Genomic DNA, 19,992 nt, shown 5'->3' on the forward strand with positions numbered 1-19,992 from the left:
ACTGCTCATAAAAAGGTCATTACAATGATAAAAAGCAAAAAAAAAACATGTGCTCATGTTATGACAAGCTATTTTGAAGAAATATTTTTAGTCTTACTCCTGTTTATATTCTGGTGCTAATGTGCTGTTTTATGGTAAACACGTTCCCGCGGTGAATAGTTGTCAGTTCTCTCATGTCAGCGCCCGCTTTCTGTGGGGATTACAAGTCCGTTTGTTCATCTCTTGCCTTTAATTTGGAAGTAAACTCTGCAGCAGAAATCTCTAGTGGTTCACCAGAATGGCACCTTGGGTCTCACCTCTGCCCTCTGCAATTGGTGTAATGAGCAAAGTTTTCCTTTGTGTTGCGCTTTTCATTTATGTTTCGGTTTGCCTCCCACTGTATTTGTAGTCTTGTCACTGTTAATGAGCAAGTGTATTAACACACGAAGCTGTGAGGAGACATCGCACACTCAGGGCTCTCCTTGCAACTTTAACACTCAATTAGATTATTAAGGCGGGTGGGGTGTATTCATAAGATTTAAGATGAGACATTACCACTAATTAGTGTCAAAAGAAAGGAGCGCTTTTTGCTCTTAAGTACAAAGGGAATGATCTCTTACCTGTCACTGACGCACTATATGATCCCCCCCTCTCTCTGTTTTATTTCTCTTTTCTAGGCTAAGGCTTTGCAACAACAAAGAGGGGGCCGTCTCTGGTGGCATCATGTGATCTGCACATTCCCCTGGAGTGCTCTACAGTGAATGAGTGAATCTGCATGCCTGTGAAAGCATCCCAACCACTAGCACCCCCTATCACCACCAGCGCTACTCCTGACTGCTGCCATCAAAGTCACCTCTTCGTGACTCAACTTGCCACCTGCCTCTACCCCCCCCCCCCCCCCCCCCCTTCATCTTGAAGATAAGGAATGGCTACGCTACTTTCTTGACCTTCCAACGCCTCTTGCAAATAAATCCTTTTAGCTTGTTTAACAAAACCAGATAAAGGAGGGATAAAGAGACCCTGCAGTTCCCTTTTATACTTCTACCCTGTGTCTCTTTTTTTTAAAAATCTTTTGTCCTTAGCAACTCAACCCTCAAGACATACTTACTAAACCAACAGGATTTTTGTGTTGCTGACATCTACAGCAGCTGTTTTCCGGGCAACATTTTTAACCTTAAAGGAGATTCTTTTTTTTTTTTTTTTTTCCTAACAAAAATTCCCAAGAGGCTTTTAATTTTTTTGGAATACCTACTGATGCAGCATCCCTATGGGGGATTAATTCATTACAGGAATCCCTACTGACTCCCCTTTGGCTCTGCTACATCTTGTTAAGGGTTTTCTTTTCCTGTGAGCTCTGTTTGGGACCCTAGGTGGACTGAGCCTTCATGGCTGGGAAGGGCAACCCGGTGCCGGGCGGCCACCTAAACGGCTTCCCCATGTCCACCTACTCCTACTTCTTTCCCCACATGCTGGGGAGCCTGTCGCCTCCAGCCCTGCCTGGACTACCCATCAGTGGGTACAGCACCCCCTCCCCAGCCAGTAAGTAAACTTCCGATTGTTCCTTTTTTTTTTTTTTTTTTTTTTAACCCTTTTACTACTCTGGTAGTTTGCGCTTCAGTTGTGGAACTAAGCTGTGCACGAGCTTTAGGGGCAGGCGGCAAGTGGTGAGAAGATTTCCTTTTCTTTGTCTGTGTCCTGGTTCATCTATGCGGCTTTGGCACCCACTTTTCCTGCTCTGAGGGAATGTGTGTGTGTTCATATATTTATGCCAACGAGTGCTGCTGGTGAAAGAAAACTTTCATCTCATCCTGTTTAGATCATTCCTGTTTGCAAGATGTGTGTGTGCTGGTAAACAGTGAGAGGCAGCGACACACACACACACACACAACACCCCACAACCACATTGCCTCCAGCACTGTCCTTAATTTACAAATGCACCCACATCAACACACAGACGTACAGAAATATCAGTACCGATCAGAAGGAAATGAGGCAGGACAGTCAGAAAGACGCATTGTTTATTTGGGGAACGCAAATGTGGCAAGTGTTCCTGAAATAAATCTCGCAAATATCTGTGCAGCAAACAGTCACGCAACAGCTCCCTTTGTACAATCTCCAAAAAAGGCTCAGAACTAGTAGGGAAAGTTGAAGCACTTTCACTTTTTTAAGTAAAAGTAACAAAATCATAGGGTCTTAAATGGAAACCCGCCTCCTCCCAAGCAAAAGTACGTGGCTTCTTTCATCATGTTCATATGCAATATTTCATGAGGTCATTTTAACTCTGTCGTGCTCTGCTGTGGTTTAGTCAAATTTCCCGACAGCAGTGGCAGCAGCAGGCGGATGAACTGAGGGAAAGGCAGATGGAGGTGCAGACACACAGTAAGTGTGTGTGCATTAGTGCGAACAAACCTAGCAGACTGCGGCCTCGCTCTCGCGGGTTCAGGGGGGGTCACCGTATTGACTTTCTATCTGCTGGAGTTTACATTGGCCGTCGGGGCAGAGGGAAGTGAGGAACAGTTGGTGCCCAACCCAGTCACTCCTACTTCCCCAATACCAAATACCCCACCGCACTCGCAAAGACTGCAACTCCCGTCAGATTCCTCTTTTTAAACATTGTTCACACTGTTGCAAGCGTGTGCGTTTCCATATACATCTGTGTGTGCCTCTCTGTGTGTATCCACCAGTGTTTGCCTTGTAGGGGGTCAAGATTTCTTCCCTTTTGCCTGGACAAACATTTCCTGTCTGTAAACACTGGAGAGCCAGGGACACCGCAGTTTCCTGACATGCACGGGTGCACACTCACACTTGTGCACACGCACGACATAAACACAATCTTTGCCCTTCATGCTGGCTCACTTTCTCTCACTCCAGCTCCTCCTCACGTGCAGATAACTGCAGGCACAATTCACACATGCTGTCACACACAAGCCATAGAAACACATGCTCCTTCCCACCAAACCGCCTTCATCTCTTACTTTTCCACTTCCTGTTGTCTTCTCTGACACACCATTTCTCTCTCCTCCTTCCTCCTGCCTGTTTTTTCTACCAATTACACACACACACACATGCACACAAATCGGCCAGGCTTCCATTCAGTCAGGAACGTGGGAGTACTGAGGGAATAGGAGGAAGACTTTGTTTGGAGCTTGAACTTGGACGGATTTACAAAATGTCAGATTGGAGGCAAGAGACCAGAGCACTGTTCTTGATGGATTTCAAACATGGGAGAGACTCTAGTGTAGGATTTACGCATGCATTTATGCATTCCCCTTTTTTCCCTTCTTAATATGTAAAGTATCCCACTTTCCTTCCGGAGACGTCTCTCCAGGCCAGTTTCTGCCAGGTTCAGATGACAGATCAGTCTGCAGGTTTACATGACGGCAGACAAAAATAGATATCGTGTTAGTCCACCCAAAACCGGACTTTCAAAGCACATGTAAACGCGGCTCCGCTCCCATGGATGTGTTTACTCCTGCAAAGTATGATGGTCCAAATAAATGGCCAAGTCGAGCGGTAATCGTAGCTCATCTCAACTGTGCATGACACTGCGTTGAGTGAAGGCCTCGAAACGGCACAGAGTAAAATGAAATTCAAGATAGATTCTTATTTGACTTTTTGAGCAGCTGATTTTCAGAATTTGCAAAGAAACCTGCGACTTTTCTGTTGATATTGATTCAGTTTTGGTGCCAAAATGACTAGTACCTTGTACAATAAAGTGATTCTAAGTAGCTCTAAACCTAAGTAACTACAAACCTGCCAATTGATTTAGGTTGAATCTGACACAGCCTCTGAAGTTAAGTAAGCAATCATGAAGTTAAGTCTTGTCATTTTGTTCAAACTCTGAATTTAGATAGCCATCAAAACCCCGCCCTGTCGACCCTCCCTTTCGTCTGCCCGCACTCCTCCTCCACCCCTCTCTCCGAGCTGCCCAGCTCCTCTACCTCAGCCTCCTTTAGCAAACCGCAATGGACCAATTATTTGCACCGAGCAGAGCAGAAGGGTTAATCTAGACCTATAACACAATGCTTTCTCCCCGTTTTCAACTCCAGCCTCCTGGGTTACATCTTCAAATCACATTATCTGAAAATCATCATGTCGAGGTAACTCACTGGAGCAGATCAGTTGCAGATATTGATATTGCATTTATTGCCCGCAGCTTTAATAGTTAACTTAGTATTATCCTGTGGATTGATCACACTCGCACACCCACCAATGTTCATGCTGCCAAATATCCACAAGTGCTCATTACCCGCACGCTAAAACATAAACAAAGCACTATTTTCAGGAGTGTTTTTGCTTGAATCCATCAAACAGACACGTGTGGGACTGTGGAATTATCTGTCAGTAATACCCGAGTAATATTGATTGTTTTTATCATTGTAAAATATATTCTGTCTGTCACCAGGTCCAACACTTTGCTAATATATTATCAGAGTCTTATGAGGCATCATAATGAATGGAGCCAGCTTGCTACCTGCTGCCACAGCGGACTAATTGGCTTTTCCCCACAGAGCGCTCTTGTTTCAGCAGCCACAGTAATTGCTCGCTGCAAGACTGTTTCCTAGGGCAGCTATTACACAAGCACCATCTCCTTTGACTTATTAAGGGGTGAAATGGCATTTATGAATGCACGTTTGAGCCACAAGAAGAAATATGGCATTTTCAGACCTCAAGGAAGGTTGTGTTTGTGTATATGTGTTATCCGTCCCATTAAACAGCCTGTGGCGGAATGTACTAACCGTGAGTAAATATGGTTATGGAAATGCTGATGCGTGTGTGTGTGTGTGTGTGTTGCGTGCGTGCGTGGGTGGGTTTCTGGACAAACAGGTGGTTCCTCTCTGCCTCGGTGGTCTGTAACATTGAAGGGGGCATGTCAGTGCACTCCATGGGTGGCAGAAACACACGCACTGTCTCATTCATGAGGCATGTGTGGTGGGGGATAAACATAATGACAGTGAGAAGCCCTTGTGTTGTGCTACACTTTGGCATCAATCCCAAGTGTGCATGAGTGCAGCGTACGCATGCATTCTATTGACTGAAGCACCTCGGCTATCAGGTTATCCGGTGCCAGCCATTTAACTACTTCAGAAAGATGCAGACGCTCACTGAGGGAGATCCTCTGGGAAGCTGGTTGTCATTATTGGAAAGTCATCGGAGGGATGCTGATGCTCTGCGAGGACGCAGCCTTATTAAACATGGCGTGTAAAACATATCTAGCATGGCAGCATAGCACACATTCAGCGTCAGCTTAATGAGCTTTTTAATTAACTGCTTAGTACTTGGAGTCAGAAAAATGAGCTCAAGGTCTTTCCTATTCTTAACATTTAAAAAAAAAAAAAGTTTCTCTGATGCTATTCTGAGATCATTGACATTACAGGTTGTTAGATTTTTAGCATTAGCATTTAGTCAGCTGGTTGCGTGTGGAGGACATTTGGTGTGGAAAAAAGGTTGTACCCTTCATTCACATGTTACATATCGGCAAATGTGAAAGTTATGAAATCACCTCTTAAGTTAGTGGTTGGGAGTCCTTTTGGACCTTGGATCTGATTGGCAGCTTGTGTGCATTTGTGCTTGGGAATTTACTGCTTTGAAATTGGCCTTCAGTGATTTTATTGAGGATCAAGGTGCGTATGGCTGTTGGAACAAAGGCGGTGGTAGTGAAAGGTGCTATCTGCATTTCCTAAGGAAAAATGTACAAACATGAAGTGACTGCAGGCTTTGAGAAAAGTTGGCTGGAAAGTGGATATTGGAGGCACAGAGTGGAGGGCAGGCAGCGCTGCGAGCCTTCTGTGCAGATGTGACAAGTGGGAGCAGGCACACACACAGACAAGACCAGCTCTGGCAGCACTCGTGTGCGGCCATCGTGTGCCAAAGCACCGGCAAGCTTTGCTAACGGGGGCTCCAACATGAAAACTCACCACCTTCTCCATTTACCCTTTGGCCTTCTTTTCTAACAACCTTTCCCTTCTTCTTCTTCCCCGTCACCATCGCACCTTTCTGTGCTCATCTCCTGTTTCGTTGTAGCTGCTCACCCCCAGCTCCTCAATCTTCACATCTTTCTTTCACTCTCTTTTATCCCTCTTTCCTCCAAGCTTCTCTTTCTCTATTGTGGGACTCCACAGAGCTATTATTAACGTGCCACCAATTTATTTGCAGCCTATTATTTTTAATTTGCTTTGAGGAGACCCTGGGCCAAATTCCTGCCCACAACACTCCATCCCAGCCACAGGATTTATACCCGAGTGGGTTGGAGAGTGTGGTCCACTCCCCCAGTCTCCCCTTCTTTTTTATTTTTCTCTGCCCATCTCTTCCTTCTGCTGTGGCTTGCTTTCTCGTACTGTCTTCCTTACTGCAGGTTTTTCCCTTTCCACGGCCGCTTATGCAAATACAGGCCCTCCTTTCAAAGAGCTGTCTACCCATAATCCGATGGATGGCTCCATTTTCAGAGCACACACACACACACACACACACACACACACACTTGTACATGCAGAAAGCGTCACACACTCTATCAGGAATACAAGGACACACAGTATCTCTCATAAACACTAGCATCAATTGGCACATCCACACACACACACACACACACACACATAGATGCGCGTGCAGACACACACTCATAGGCTTACACACAAGCAGAGAGATCCCCCTTCTCTGCAGCAATTGTGTTATATTTTGAGCAGCCAGTGCTTTAAGCGGTAGTTTGGCCATAACGACTTCAAAAACCAGCAGACTGTCGCCAGCAGCCACGCAGCCCTCCGTTGGGTAAACACTGGCATAATCTAAATCTCCCTCTGATGTGCCAGCGCAAGTAGCTTTATTCCTGCGCTCTTCAAAGGCCCCTCAAGGAAGTCAAGACAAGGGTAAAGCGATAACAACTCTGTTTTTTTCTCCTTCTCTTTTCATTCCTTTAAGTTTCTCTTGCACTGATCCCCTTTGCTTTCCTCCTCTGCCTCACACCGCGCACACACTTGCGTTCATCCCTATCTTTTTATGCCCTTTTTGCAATATCCGCTGCATAAAGCCATAATTCACAATGCCGCATACATTCAAATGTCAACGACTCTCTCACAGGCATCGTTCCTCTATTGTCCTTTGATAAGCGGCAGGAATGACGGCATCTGTAAAATATAGGGCAGTTACCTAATGGAGGAGAGGAGGAAGGGAGGAAAAGGAGAGTGCTAAGGAAGGGTTGTGAGAGCTTGTGCGGTTCTGCCCTGCACAGTTCGAAGAGTGATTGAATTATCAAGCAGAGCTTTGCTTGTTGTCCAAGGGGGTTTCAGAGGGAAAGCCCTTTTCTCAGCAGCTAATGCGCTTTTTCAGCCTAGCACAATGGATAGCTGTGTTGCGCAAAGGAGCTAAGAGAGCTCTGTTGGGCCAGAGCTTATGGGGCCACCAGGTCTCTCTTGGCACCTCTCTAAGGGGCCTCTGGCCATACTTAACCTCAAGCCTGTCTACTAGCATTAGCACATAACTTCTTCAGAGTGGAAAGATAATGCCCTTTGACAACATGAGCACATTATAAGGCTAAGTGTACCATAGGCTCACTAAGGCAAAATGAACAGTGTTGTGTTAAATGAATCATTAGCATTCCAGAGGTATGTAGACAGCCGTGCTTAATGCTGTTGCTGCTGATCCTCTGTGTCCTCCTGGTGTACTCCAGGCTTTTTTTTTCCCTCTTGTGTTCTTTATGAAAAATTAGTCTTTTAATCTTGTACCTTCTTTTTTTTTTTTTTAATTTTATTTTTTATTTATCAGCCTTGATAGTTTTATTCTCACCAAACGCTGACCATCTGAACCCAGTTAAAGCCCTGCAGTGTTTCCTCTGCCGTGTATCAGGAGGAAACCCTTTAATAGGAAGGTAAAGGTCCCCATTTTTTTTCACTCATTGTCGCAAGTGAACACGTCGGAGGTTTATTGGTCTACATGACAAACAGTTAGAAAAGCTGTGATTTGTTTACGCTTTACCCTAATGAAAAGTTGTTGAAACTTTATTGTCTTGTGTGAGATTCGGCCACTTCTGCTTCCTTCTTATTAGAGGGATTCACTTTGTATGATTACTGCATGTGTATATTTAAGAATACTTCGCCTTAAATGATCATATTAAAAAGAATTAAGAACATCAATAAATGTCGCCACGAAGTCCATATGTCCATGCGGCCCCTAGATTTGGATCTACAGTACATATTTGGGGCTAATTTTTCCTGATGTGGAGGGGAAAGAAACACAAACATGTGTGGCCCAGACGGGATTAAAACCACTGAGCAGCACATGCAATATTAAAATCAACAAACCTCCCTTACATAAATAAATTCCATCTGCAATTATGTGTCATGTGTGCTTGTGCTGTATGAAAAACAGATGTGGGATGTACTTATGAGGTCCACAGGTAGCCAGCAAAATGAAAAGCTGCTTTAATGAAACGTAATTAAAGGTGAGGTTTGTCTTTCGTTTGCCTCCTCTGAATTAAACCATGTACGCAGTGCTGTCTGTATTTTATTCTCGGTGTGGGAGTAGTGCTTCTGCTTTTCATAAGTGTAATATTGAGCAAGCTTTTCTTGATTTATTTTTTATTTATTTATTTGTTTTTTCCATACTTTTTCTATACTTTCCTCTATAAAGCACGCAATTTGAAGATTACCTGTTTGCGATGTTCTTACCGGACACTTTGCATTATATTGAGGCAGTCGCTGATACAAGTTTAAACAAGAAGGGTCCAACCTTCATATTACACATTTTAACAAGCCTCCCATTGACCATATTGAACACGCTGGTTGGACCCTGTCCTGCTTCTGTACCCTGGCATTGCTTTTAAGAATGTAAATAAATTCAGTGTCAGATGTTCAATTGTCGTTTAGCAGCTGGGGGAAAAGAAAAGGGGAGCAAAATATGCTTAAAGTTACATTTTTATCTGGTTATTATTCATTGTAAGTCTGTTTAATTCCCATGCTTATCAGTGACATGTGTGGAACTGCACTGCAGACCGGAGTATCTTCACAGTGAGAGGCAGGGTGCCAGCTGTCTCATGAATGTGTCATACACAGGTCTTCAAGTGCTTTGGCTCCATTTCCTCTCTCATACTATTTTACTTTTCACTGTTTTGCTTTCATATTTTGTCTCCTTCACCTCTCTTATCTCTCTTTCACTCTGTAGCCTCTCCTTTTCTTTCATCGGGGGAAAAAAGAAAAACCAGCTGTTGGGCTGTTGGCCTGTTATTAGCGTAAAGAGGCAGCTGAAAGTTGCACTGTTTCACTCACACTGAGTCATGAGATCCTTTTATTGTTGCGGTCCAAACTCTCTCTGCTCCAGGGAGACATTTTGTAAGTATACTCGGACTGGGCAGACAGAGAGGATGTGATTAGTGACACAGATTTGCTCCCATTCAAAATGACCTCCTATACGACTAGTGTATATTACGCCTTGATTAGTCCCCCCTGGTTTTATCTAATGCAACAAACAGCTGCTCATGCAGTCTTGCCAGCCACAAAAAGTGTCCCAGGAACCTGTTTGTAACAGCAGCCATGTTTGCACTTGTATCTTGCATACCTGTCACCACTATAACCTTATCTGTCGGAGCGCTTTCCCAAAAAACAAACGGGCAGTGATGCACGATGCAACTTTGGGTCGCAGCTTAACCTGCACTGCAGAGTGGAGGCCTCTCAATCAAGGAGGTTTCTAAACGCAGGCTTTCCTTTTTCCCCATGTTGGCCTCACTGTAAAGCCGCTCTTGATTGGGGAAAGTAGTTTGATCTGTTGGAGCTGTGAAGGAATTCCACAGCACTGACACTGACTGATTACTTACTGCCAAGATGAAACCTCAGGTCTTGGATCATATTTGCTTCAACTAAAGCAGAACAATTTCTTTGTCTTCTCACTCCGACAGACTTCTCGTAAAACACCCGATGAGGCCAGTGGTTTTACCGATTTGGTGTTCATTTGCTTGTAGAAGCTTGCGCGGTGCACATTTCGACAAAGCACCAGCACCACAAAATCATACATCGGAAGCAAGTGTTTTGATCTGCCGCCTGTTTTGTGTTCACAGAGCTTAAGACAAACTATCATTATGGTTTATCATACGAATCAGTCTACTGCTTTCCTTTGGTTCGGGGAAAAAAAATCTGACCCGCCTCTGTGGAAACTATTGAACAAATTATGTAAAACAAACATGTGCAGCTAGCACCCTTATATTTACCATTAATGTTATCATTATTGTTACAATTGTTGAAATTGAGGTCATCCGAATGCAGCAGCTTTGCAGAAGAGGTGACACAAACCAAGAAACACAAGCCCAGAGCTCCGCTGTGCAACGTGCACTCTGTAGCGATTTGTTATAAACACTTTGTTCACTTTTTGGTTCTGATCACTGATAAAGAGGCCGAACGACACAACATACCACAGGTCAAACCCAGGACCTCTCCTCTTTCTGATCCCTCTAATGACTCCTTCTTTGAAAGCAGGACACGGGGCTGAAGAGCAGGTTAGGTGCAGAGAAAGCAGCTCGGGGGGGTGAGGGATGTTTAATGGCCCCTGCAGGCATCTTAAATCACAGCAGGCCCAGACATAACCGGCAACAAGAATCAAGTAAGAATAAGGAACAGATTTGCACTTTCCACAAGTGACCCCCCCGACTCGCCAAAATACCCCACACCAAGATGCAGGTGGGTGTGGATTAAGCCACGCCAACCCATCTGGTGCTGTTTTTCTGATGCCTTCTTTGGGGGATGCAGAGACAGTTTCAGTTATGTCAGCTAGTCCAAATTTTTGTTGACACCCCCAGCACGTATGTAGGTAAGATGTTTCTGTTTACTGTACGCAGAGAAAGAGGGAAACGGAGGGAGGTCAGGTGATGCCAGAGATTGGATTTCGCTGATTCAATATTTACCCCTCAAACACAGCTATTTCCTGTAAGCACTTGGCCAGATTCTCCATTTCTCCCCCCTCAGGCTCCCTTTCTGGTTTGCTCCTTGTCATCATTATAAACTTTTTTACAGGATTGTTGTCGTTTGTCATTCACTCCTTCATCCCCCCCAAGAATTAGATTCCTCCTCTTCTTTCTCTGACCACAGCGACCTCTTCATAGCGACTGTGTGACTTTCAAAATAGGCTGTTAATCAGTGTGTGTGTGTGTGTGTGTGTATACACTGAGTGAGCTGTTTGACCTGGAAAGTCATGCTGCTTTGAATATCGAAGTAACAGTGGTTCTCATGGGTGTGTGCAAGACAAGCAAGTGTGTTTTAGCATTTGATTAAATCCAGGAAATGTCCACACCTCTTTGAATGAGCCGTGTGTGAGTTTGTCTTTCTTTGTCCCCGTGGGTTTGGCTGAACAAACACTTTGCGAGCAGCGCACAGACACTAAGTGTATAAGTGTGTTTCGGAGGAGCATTAGCTCAGGCAGATATGTCATCAAAGACCACGTCTTTCAGACCTTTGAAAAATAGCCCTCATGACTAAACCAGATCATTTGGAGCGAGGGTTCACATGGAAAGTTGTGGAGGAGCTCCAGCGGAGAGCGTTTTGACAGGAACATTTTCCGTCTTTATTGTAAAGGTAGTCGTCTGTCTGTCGACACGTTTGGTGTGGCTGCCGGTGCTGTAAGCCCAGAGGCTGACGTAGTGTTCCCTTATGGTGCTTGCACGTGCGATTTGTGCACGTGCATTCTCATCCGTATATTTCTCTCTGTGTATAGATTAGACACCTACCTACAAAACGCTTGTTCCTGTTGGTCACATTGCTTTTGCAGAGTAGACCTTTTTTTTTTATCTTGAATTGACATGGAGAGCTTAAATGTGTCAGTTATGGACAGACTCCAGTATTCAGGAAGTCTTTTCAGCCGGGTACGCGGTCATTATGCTTTTAATTGGATTGGTCAAATAAGAAATGGCTCATTCTTAATCAGATGTACAACAGGATGGCATTTTGATCTCCCCTCCATGCATCAACCCTTTTCTCAAAAAAAGGTTAAAAAAATCCTGCAAATAAGTGTAAAAAAAACTTTACAAAACAGATCATTTTTAAGAAGAAGTGTTTGTTGGAAAAGGGACTCGTCTAACAAGATTGTGAATGTGTCATCTCATTGTTGTGGTTGATGTGATCTTCAAATCTACATTAAAAACCTACTTATTTAGGATTGCTTTTAATACCCAGTAGTATGATAACACTTTTATCTTATTTGATTTTGTTGTATTTTATTGCTTTCACTGTTCTTTTATTGTTTTTATTTGTTTTTACTTATTCTTCTCTTTATTTATTACCTGCTGTAAAGCACTTTGGTACATCGTAACGATTGTTTGTAAAGGGCTGTATGAATAAAATACATTTACATTTACATTTACATGTGTGTATATATGTTATTAGTTATTTCGCAACAGCTGATAAGCAGGTAATGGTTCATCTGCGTTGTTCCAAAACCGTCCGACGACTCCTTTTAATTAAATCATCATTGCGAAATGAGAAAGTTGCACGTAGAAGCCCCATCAGAGTTCGAGGCCATTTTTACCCTGCTCAAAAACCTCCCTGACATCTGCTAACATCTGGCGTTTGAGTGCAATGGGACAGCGATTAATCCCCGCTCAGCACTGTGTCAGACGACTCTGCGGTAGTCTTGTTTTTTTTGTTTTTTTTATCGGCTCCACCTCTGCTCCACATTGATGGGAACTCGGCACTCCGGGTCGCATGCTAATTTTCAATCAGGAAGAAAGTGTGGTCCAACCGTGCCTGCAGGATGCAGCGTGTCATACCTTCATGTTGCCGTCACAGACTTTTGCCCTGGGAGGTATTGTTAGACTGGACTGTTAAGTTGTAGCTACTCCTGGCGACGGGAACGGCTCGTCGGGTGTTTTCGCATTCGAAAAGCTCGTTTTCAATGTGTCACACTTTTCGGGGGGGAGGGGGAGAAAGGCATTGCAATGTTCTCCAAGACTCATTTGCTTTACAGGTTCATGAAGCTGTCACATTTTGACATCTTCCTCAAGAGTTTGCCGTTGCAGAAATTTGAATGGGTCTCCAGCATTCTGACTTCTTCATTGGAAGCCTTTGGTCAACACAACCTCAGGTGTGTCGCTTCAGGACGTTTATAAGGCAACGAAATGAAAACCTCTTTTTTTTTGTGTCACACACACACACACACACGCACACGCACAGAGACGCACACACTCACACATGCTTAGACACACGCATACACACACTGAGGGAAATTTGCTCCTCCCCTCACAGACTTCAAAGCTCGCTGTCCCTGAGGGAACTTCAAACGCTGGGGAGGCCATTAAAAGACAAAAATTATTTTCTGCAATGCCGTGATTTATTTGATTGAAAAATGAAACCACAAACCCAACAGACATTATTTTTCCTTTCCAGAGCACTGCTTCACCAGGCACAGCCCAAATTGCTACCAGGTGGGAATCCTCTTAAGAGAAGAAGGGGCTCAGTCTGAGAAAGAGAAGCTTTTCTTGCTTTCACTTGTCTTCCAGGCTCTCCTTTCTCGGTCTGTTTTTGCGTCTTTCTCCGTGTCCTTCGCTTTCCATGCAGATATCAGTTCTTCGTTACTGACCAACCGTATAAAGACATGCAGACCAACTTGTCTGTTTTTTTTTTGTTTTTTTTTACTGTTGTGTTTAGTGTAGCACACGTGGAGGCTTGGCCTACAGTGCCAGAAAATAGCCCCTCACAGGCATCAGTCAGTGAAGAACAGTTAAGAAGAAAAGAAAAGGTGGAAAAAAAAAAGGGTGGTGAGTGTGTTTGAGAGAAACTGGGCGGCGTGTGAGAGCAATGGACTTGTGTGTGTGAAAAGTTGGATAGCGTGCATAAGGAAATGAATGGAGAGTACAAAGAAGAAGCACTTGAAAAATAAAAATAAATAGATAAAGATAACTTGAATATTAGGGATAACTATCAGCTTCACTCCAGTCATGTGGCAGAAGATATTTTAACTATTTCGAACATTCAATCCAATCAAATTTAGCTACTTTATGTTGTTATTCAGCTTATAAAATCGGATGAAAATGATCATACCGCACAGAACTGACATTTCCCAGCTGCCTCGGTCCTAATTAAAACCACGCACTTGTTGAATGTAAATTGGTTGGGGGGGGGGGGGGACGAATTGGGAAAACCGTAAAAGATCTCAAACTAAAGTAATGTTCACATGCTGAAATCATCCAAAAATGTCAAGCTGGCCATCTGTCAGCCCCGGGCCGTGGTAAACTTCCAGCTTATTAGCTTTTGCACCCTCATTCGACTGCATGTGACGAACTCACCTGAAACTCTTTTTTTCTCACATTTTTTTTTACTCTGATTTTTCTCCGCTCTCCCTTTTCCCCGCATCGTTGCATAACAATGAAGTGATTCATAACAATGTGTGGGTTGATTGAGTTCTTTGTGTTACATAGCATGAATATGCACCTGTACACTTGTTTGTCTGAACCTAAATGCACTCGTGCAGCAGCTCTGATTTGCTGTGCATTCGGTCTGCAGGCTGACCTTTCTAAGTCCAAGGGAGGAATTTGATGTGAGATCTCTTGTGACAGTTAATGAAAACAAAATATTGCGCATCTTGTCATCCTCCCATGCAACCGCAGATTGCAATGCTATCAGAGGATGGGATTTAATTAGCAAACTTGTTTGGTTTTTCTTTGCTGTCTATGTAGCTGAGTGAAGTGTGGCTTTCATGGCAGTCATGGCAACACAAACAGCCCAGTACAAGGGGCGCTACGCTGGTGTGTGCCTCTTATTAGGAAGCACAGTTAAAGAAAAATATGTTTGATCTGGCAACATGAATACGCAGGCCTGGGGTACATTCAAGATGCCACACAAAGTTCTACATGCCTTGAAGTTGTAATTGTGATATTTTCAAAAAAAGTCCTTCTTCTCTTTGATGATGCGGCTAGTTAGCGTGTTGTGACAGTTTCCATTGATGGATGCTTGTGTGTTTTGCTGCAGAATAACCCGCGGGGAGGTGATGTTTTCTTTGCACGGCAGTCGAAGTTTCTGTTTCTGTGAATGTTGTCTTGGCTTGGTTGTGTTCGGGTGAAAAGCAGCAAAGCAAAAGGAAAAAAGTCTGTTTTTCACAGATTACAGGCTGACATTTTCACCAACCATCTCGCGGTGTGAGCAACTTGACCACTGAGCTCATGAATCACTTATGGCAAATATGTCTCCGTGTTGCTGAGTGTATTTCATCTTCCATGCGGATATTCCCATTGTTTGTGTTTGAGTGCATCTGTGCGTTGATGCGTTTGTGCCTGTGTGTAGACCGCTGATGAAATTGCGTCTCCGCCATCTCCTCTTCCACCTCCTCCTCCTCCTGCTAATGTTATCTCACTTCCTCTGGGCCCCTGACAAACCCACCAAACAGGGAGAAAATAGAGCACTTTATTGGGACGCCTGTCAGGACTCCCTCTGGATTTATGGCCAACAGACAGCGTTTATCACTCAGCCGAGAGAGGCAGAGTAAAAAGGCGGGTGGAGGATGGGATGGTGGAGGAAAAATCAGGGTAAAGCAACGGAGACAACTGATCTTTCATTTGGAAAACCGCTAAAAACTGCACTAAACCATTTCTGAGAAACCATTAATTTACTGCACTTTACTTAGTTTAGTTTATTGCACAGTTAACATCTTGAACAATTACACACAGACGCACACACTGGAAACTGATGGCTCGTCCATGGTTTTGCTGAAGATGAAGCCAGTGGAATAATCATGATGTAAGCTGCCTTGATTGATCAACAGCTAAATGTAACAAAGCGCTAACAGGTAGTGGAATCATGAACGTCTTTACTTTGGATTAGCATCCATTTGGTCTTATGGTCCATCCAAATTTCTTTTTAAACGACATTCCATGTTGGATCGTCATTGTTTTCCATTCGGTCTTGGAAGTCGAAGCAACCTTTTGATTCATTTCAACAAAATCCCATTTGTAAATAGCTTGGATGTGACACCACGATATTGGGTGTACAGAAATCAAATAATGAATATGTGTTTATTGACCTCCGCTGGCTGGAGTTGAGCTCTGAAGTGCTCATTATGGGAGTGACCATAAAGATATTCAAACCCTTCGGAGCTCAAAGGCTGTCGCACATGCACACTCCTCACTTTGGAAGTCTCTTTGTCGATGCTAAGTCGATGTAATGTGTTGAAGACGGCTTCACTACATGCTGCAATGAAAAACCGTGGACCCCGCCCACAGTTAGGATATACTGTCCACAAGAGAAAAGGAAGCAGGGATGAGCCCAACCGTTCTGTACTGCACCAGTATTGGAGAAATGCCACATGAGAAGTAGCTTGGCACCACGGCTCATCGAGCTTCAAGTCCAGCATCTAAAACTAACTTCTCTTCCCCTGTGAATCGCACATATGTGAAATCGGTGTTCATATATTAGGCAAAGTTGTACCCTCGAGGTTAAACTATGGCTGTGGCATAAGAAAGAGTTTTAGGAACTCATCACTCACAGGAGAGCACCACCTCAAAGCGTACCCTGCTTCTCATCATCTGTTTCACTTTAAATGGAACCACATTTTACAAAATAAACATGCTGTATTGAATAAGACTCAGAATTCCTAATTGAGTCCAGAAACTCATTAAGAAAATCTTGGCTGGGCTATGAAATCAAGGGAAAATCTTGTGCTCTCAGACTTGGAGGTTGGCTGTTAGAAAAATGCTGTTTTGTATTTAAGTGCAGTCCAAGAGGGTTGACTGTAGGGAGCAAATATGATATCAAGTTATTGGTTCTACCATGGTTTCCACTTTGGTGGCGTTAACGCTGTAAATGTTGTTAATGCTGCAAATGCTTATGTCCATAAGAGCGACTGAATGTAACTATGATTTGGCAAAACACCACATGTATCGACCACGGATGCATGTGGGTATGAACGTGTCCAAGATGAACTGCATCCGCATCAACCGTCCCGTACATCTTGCTGCGTGTCTTAAGTACCAAGAAGTGCCATTTTCTGACAACTCCAATATTCTTACCCATTTTCAATGTGCTCTGTGGCAGAGCCGCCCCAACAACAAACGACGCAGATCGCCACTCTCGTTAGCGAGCGCAGAATGTTGGAACGATCCATGCAACCTCCTGCATGTAGTTAAACTGAACAATGCATAAATCTGCAGCTGTCATTTTAAGCGGCGGCAGGTGAGCCACAGCCACAATGATACCAAGGCACGGCACCGACACTGTTGACAAACTAATATCTTTTTGTTGCAGAATCTGTTTCTAAAAGGGAGAATTCCCTGCCTTTTATCATCTGCTTTCCTCCACCCTCTCTCTCGCCATCTTCTGCCTCCGTCTGCTGAGGGGATGGATGAGGGGTGACCGAGCCTCTGTGTAGGCTTTAGTGACGGGAAAAGGAAGAGGGAGGGAGGAGGGAAAGCGGGTTAACTGAGTCATTAACACATGATGATTTAACTGGTTTGATTTAGTGCTGTGCAACATTTTTCTGGCATCTTAGGCTATTCTCCTGTGGATTGGAAGGGAAAGACTTTGCCTTTCTCTTGCAATATCCTTCCTTCCTGCCCCTGAGGAGTTCCCCTCTGTGTTGCTCCTTTGCAGCTTCTCATTGCTCACCTTCTCCTTTCCCCCTCTTTTCTAAATCTTTTTCAAACACAACCACTCCTTTTTTTTTTCTTTTTTTTTTTTTAGCATGTTTCCTCCACCCTCTCCTCGGGATCTCATTTTCTTCCTCTCATTTTCTCCATCTCCTCCCCAGTGTTCATGTGTATTAAGATTTAATGCCCCCAAACAAGCTTTCAGTATCGGCCCACTGAGATTGTCAGCAGGGGCGCTCTGTTCCCCCTTCTGTCGCTGCTGTGAGAATCGCTCTCCGAGTTACTTAGGCGCAGGCAGTCACTCGCAGCGTGCTCGTGTTGTGGGCAAAGAAAGAAAAAACACACACATGCGGTCTCACCCACTTTAGACTTTTTTTTTTTTTTTTTTCCACATGCCGCACCTTAAAATGGTGTCACGCCTCGTCTAACCAGGACGCATCCCATCACAGCCTTGAGGGTCACGCCATGTGCTGCAGGAGTGTCGGTGTACCTTTGTGTCAGGCCACATACCCACCCATCACACCTCCCCTGCTCCTTGGTTTCCCTCTCTGTGGGAAGCAGGACTTCCTGTCTGACCATCAGGAACTGGATCACGCAGCATCATGACTGGATTTGGCCTTTGACTCACGCACACACAAGCTCCCACACTTACACCCTTCCTGCGGCCTCTGTCAGCACCCTGAGGCCTCACACTGACCATACACGTGCACACATTTGCACACAAGCCGTGCATGTTTAACTTTTCTAGTCTATTTACTGGGGATTTCTCAAACTCGCGGACATCCACACATGCTGCAGACCATACACAAGCGCACACACAAAAATCTAAGAAGAACTAGGGCAGGAGGTAACATCCCTTTTCATCGCCCTTTTTTTCTGTCTTTTTTCTTTTCTTGTGTCTTTTCTCTGCAAAGCCCTTAATAAGAGGGACCCCCCCCCCCCCTCCTCCTCCTCCTCCTCCTTCTACCCACAGGCCGTCCCATTTCACCAGCGGGGTGAATAATTAATGCCGGCAGGGCAAGTTGATTAAAATGACACGTCAGGTCTCCTTCGGTGATGGAGCTGGTGGTGCAGCTAAAGCCACGGCAGAGGGCGGACTTATTCTTCACGTTAACATTGATTAAGATTTTATGCTTGTAAGGCCATGTTGTTTTGGGGTTGTGTAAACCAAAAAAAAACGAGCCCTAAAGTTTAAATATTATGCAGCTGATAGTGATTTTTATTTTTTTGTGATGAACTGGCTTACACAGTTTGTTTTAATGTTTTAAATTGTTAAAGGCATGAGGCCGTTGCTCTTATACGATGCGTTGGATCCTAATTATTTTGGATGGATAGAAGAGTCCTACTTACGGATGTAACTTGAGAGTCTTGGAACTTATCTTATAGGAATTTCCCATGATTGTAACAAGTCATATCTGTAAACGACTAACAGACCTTTTTATTAAAGAGTTCGACCTGATTTGACTGCAAACCTGTGCGAAATGATTAACTGAACTCATTGTCCTAGTGTATAAGGAGCAATGAAATGTTGTGGCCTTCTGAAAATTGGTTTAGGTTTCCCACAAAAACTTTTAGAAATTGCTAAAAGTGCCTCTTTGTTCCCCCCCCACACACACACACCCCACCCTCCAACCCCCTCTCCCTGCTACTGTGTGCTGTTCCTCTGTTCATAACAGTCTTAAATTGAAGCAGATGGCATTCATGGATGACACATGATGCACGCTCGTGTTCGCTAATTATGTCTTCGCTGGGCCGTTAGCCTGTCTTCTTTGATTCTCTTGCTGAAACAACTGTACACTCACTACTGTCAGCCGAGGGCCCCCCCGCCTCCATACTCACACACACACACACACACTCTCAATCGCTATCACAGAATTGTTGCTGGGGCTCCCATAATTCTGAAAAAGGACAACAAAAAACAGCGCAGAGTTAAGGGCAATGCTGGTGTGTAAGAATGTGTTTGCGGTTTTAATAATGTGTGTTCCCATTTGAAGTGCTATCACACTTGGGCAGAGGTCGGTTATGGTGTGTGTGTGTGTGTGTGTGTGTGTGTGTGTGTGTGTGTGTGTGTGTGTGCGCGTGCGCATTAATGTGATATTGTTGACTGAGCTTGTGTTCAAGTGGGCTTGTTTACCATTCTGCTGCTGTGAAATGTGAGAGGCTGACTGGCCAAACATTGCTAATAAGTTCCTCCTCAGCTCTGTTATACACACACGCACAGAAACACACACGCACGCACACACACACACACACACGCACACACACACACACACACACACACACACACACACACACACACACACACACACACACACACACACACACACACACACCTCTACTCCAGTCTACTCTAAAAGCATCACTGCAGCCACTGGGGGTCATTGTTCTCCGTGGCTCCACCTCAAAACTGTTGTTTTCTCCACTCTCAAAGTCTTGCGTGTGTTGTAGTGAACGCTCGTGTAACCGTG

The 19,992-nt window shown here is 44.3% G+C and overlaps 1 protein-coding gene across 3 annotated transcripts in view; it reads left to right on the plus strand.

Annotated features, from left to right (window-relative positions):
- Nucleotides 1–19,992, plus strand: part of raraa (retinoic acid receptor, alpha a) — a 131,425-nt gene that overhangs the window by 60,512 nt on the left and 50,921 nt on the right. For all 3 annotated transcript variants that reach the window (XM_075456817.1, XM_075456816.1, XM_075456818.1), the window contains one exon: nucleotides 657–1,518. In XM_075456817.1, the coding sequence (XP_075312932.1) occupies nucleotides 1,365–1,518 (154 nt within the window). In that variant the 5' untranslated portion in view covers nucleotides 657–1,364. The remainder of the gene's footprint in view (nucleotides 1–656; nucleotides 1,519–19,992) is intronic.

Source organism: Odontesthes bonariensis, chromosome 23, assembly GCF_027942865.1.
Source record: "Odontesthes bonariensis isolate fOdoBon6 chromosome 23, fOdoBon6.hap1, whole genome shotgun sequence".
Classification (NCBI taxonomy): Eukaryota; Metazoa; Chordata; class Actinopteri; order Atheriniformes; family Atherinopsidae; genus Odontesthes; species Odontesthes bonariensis.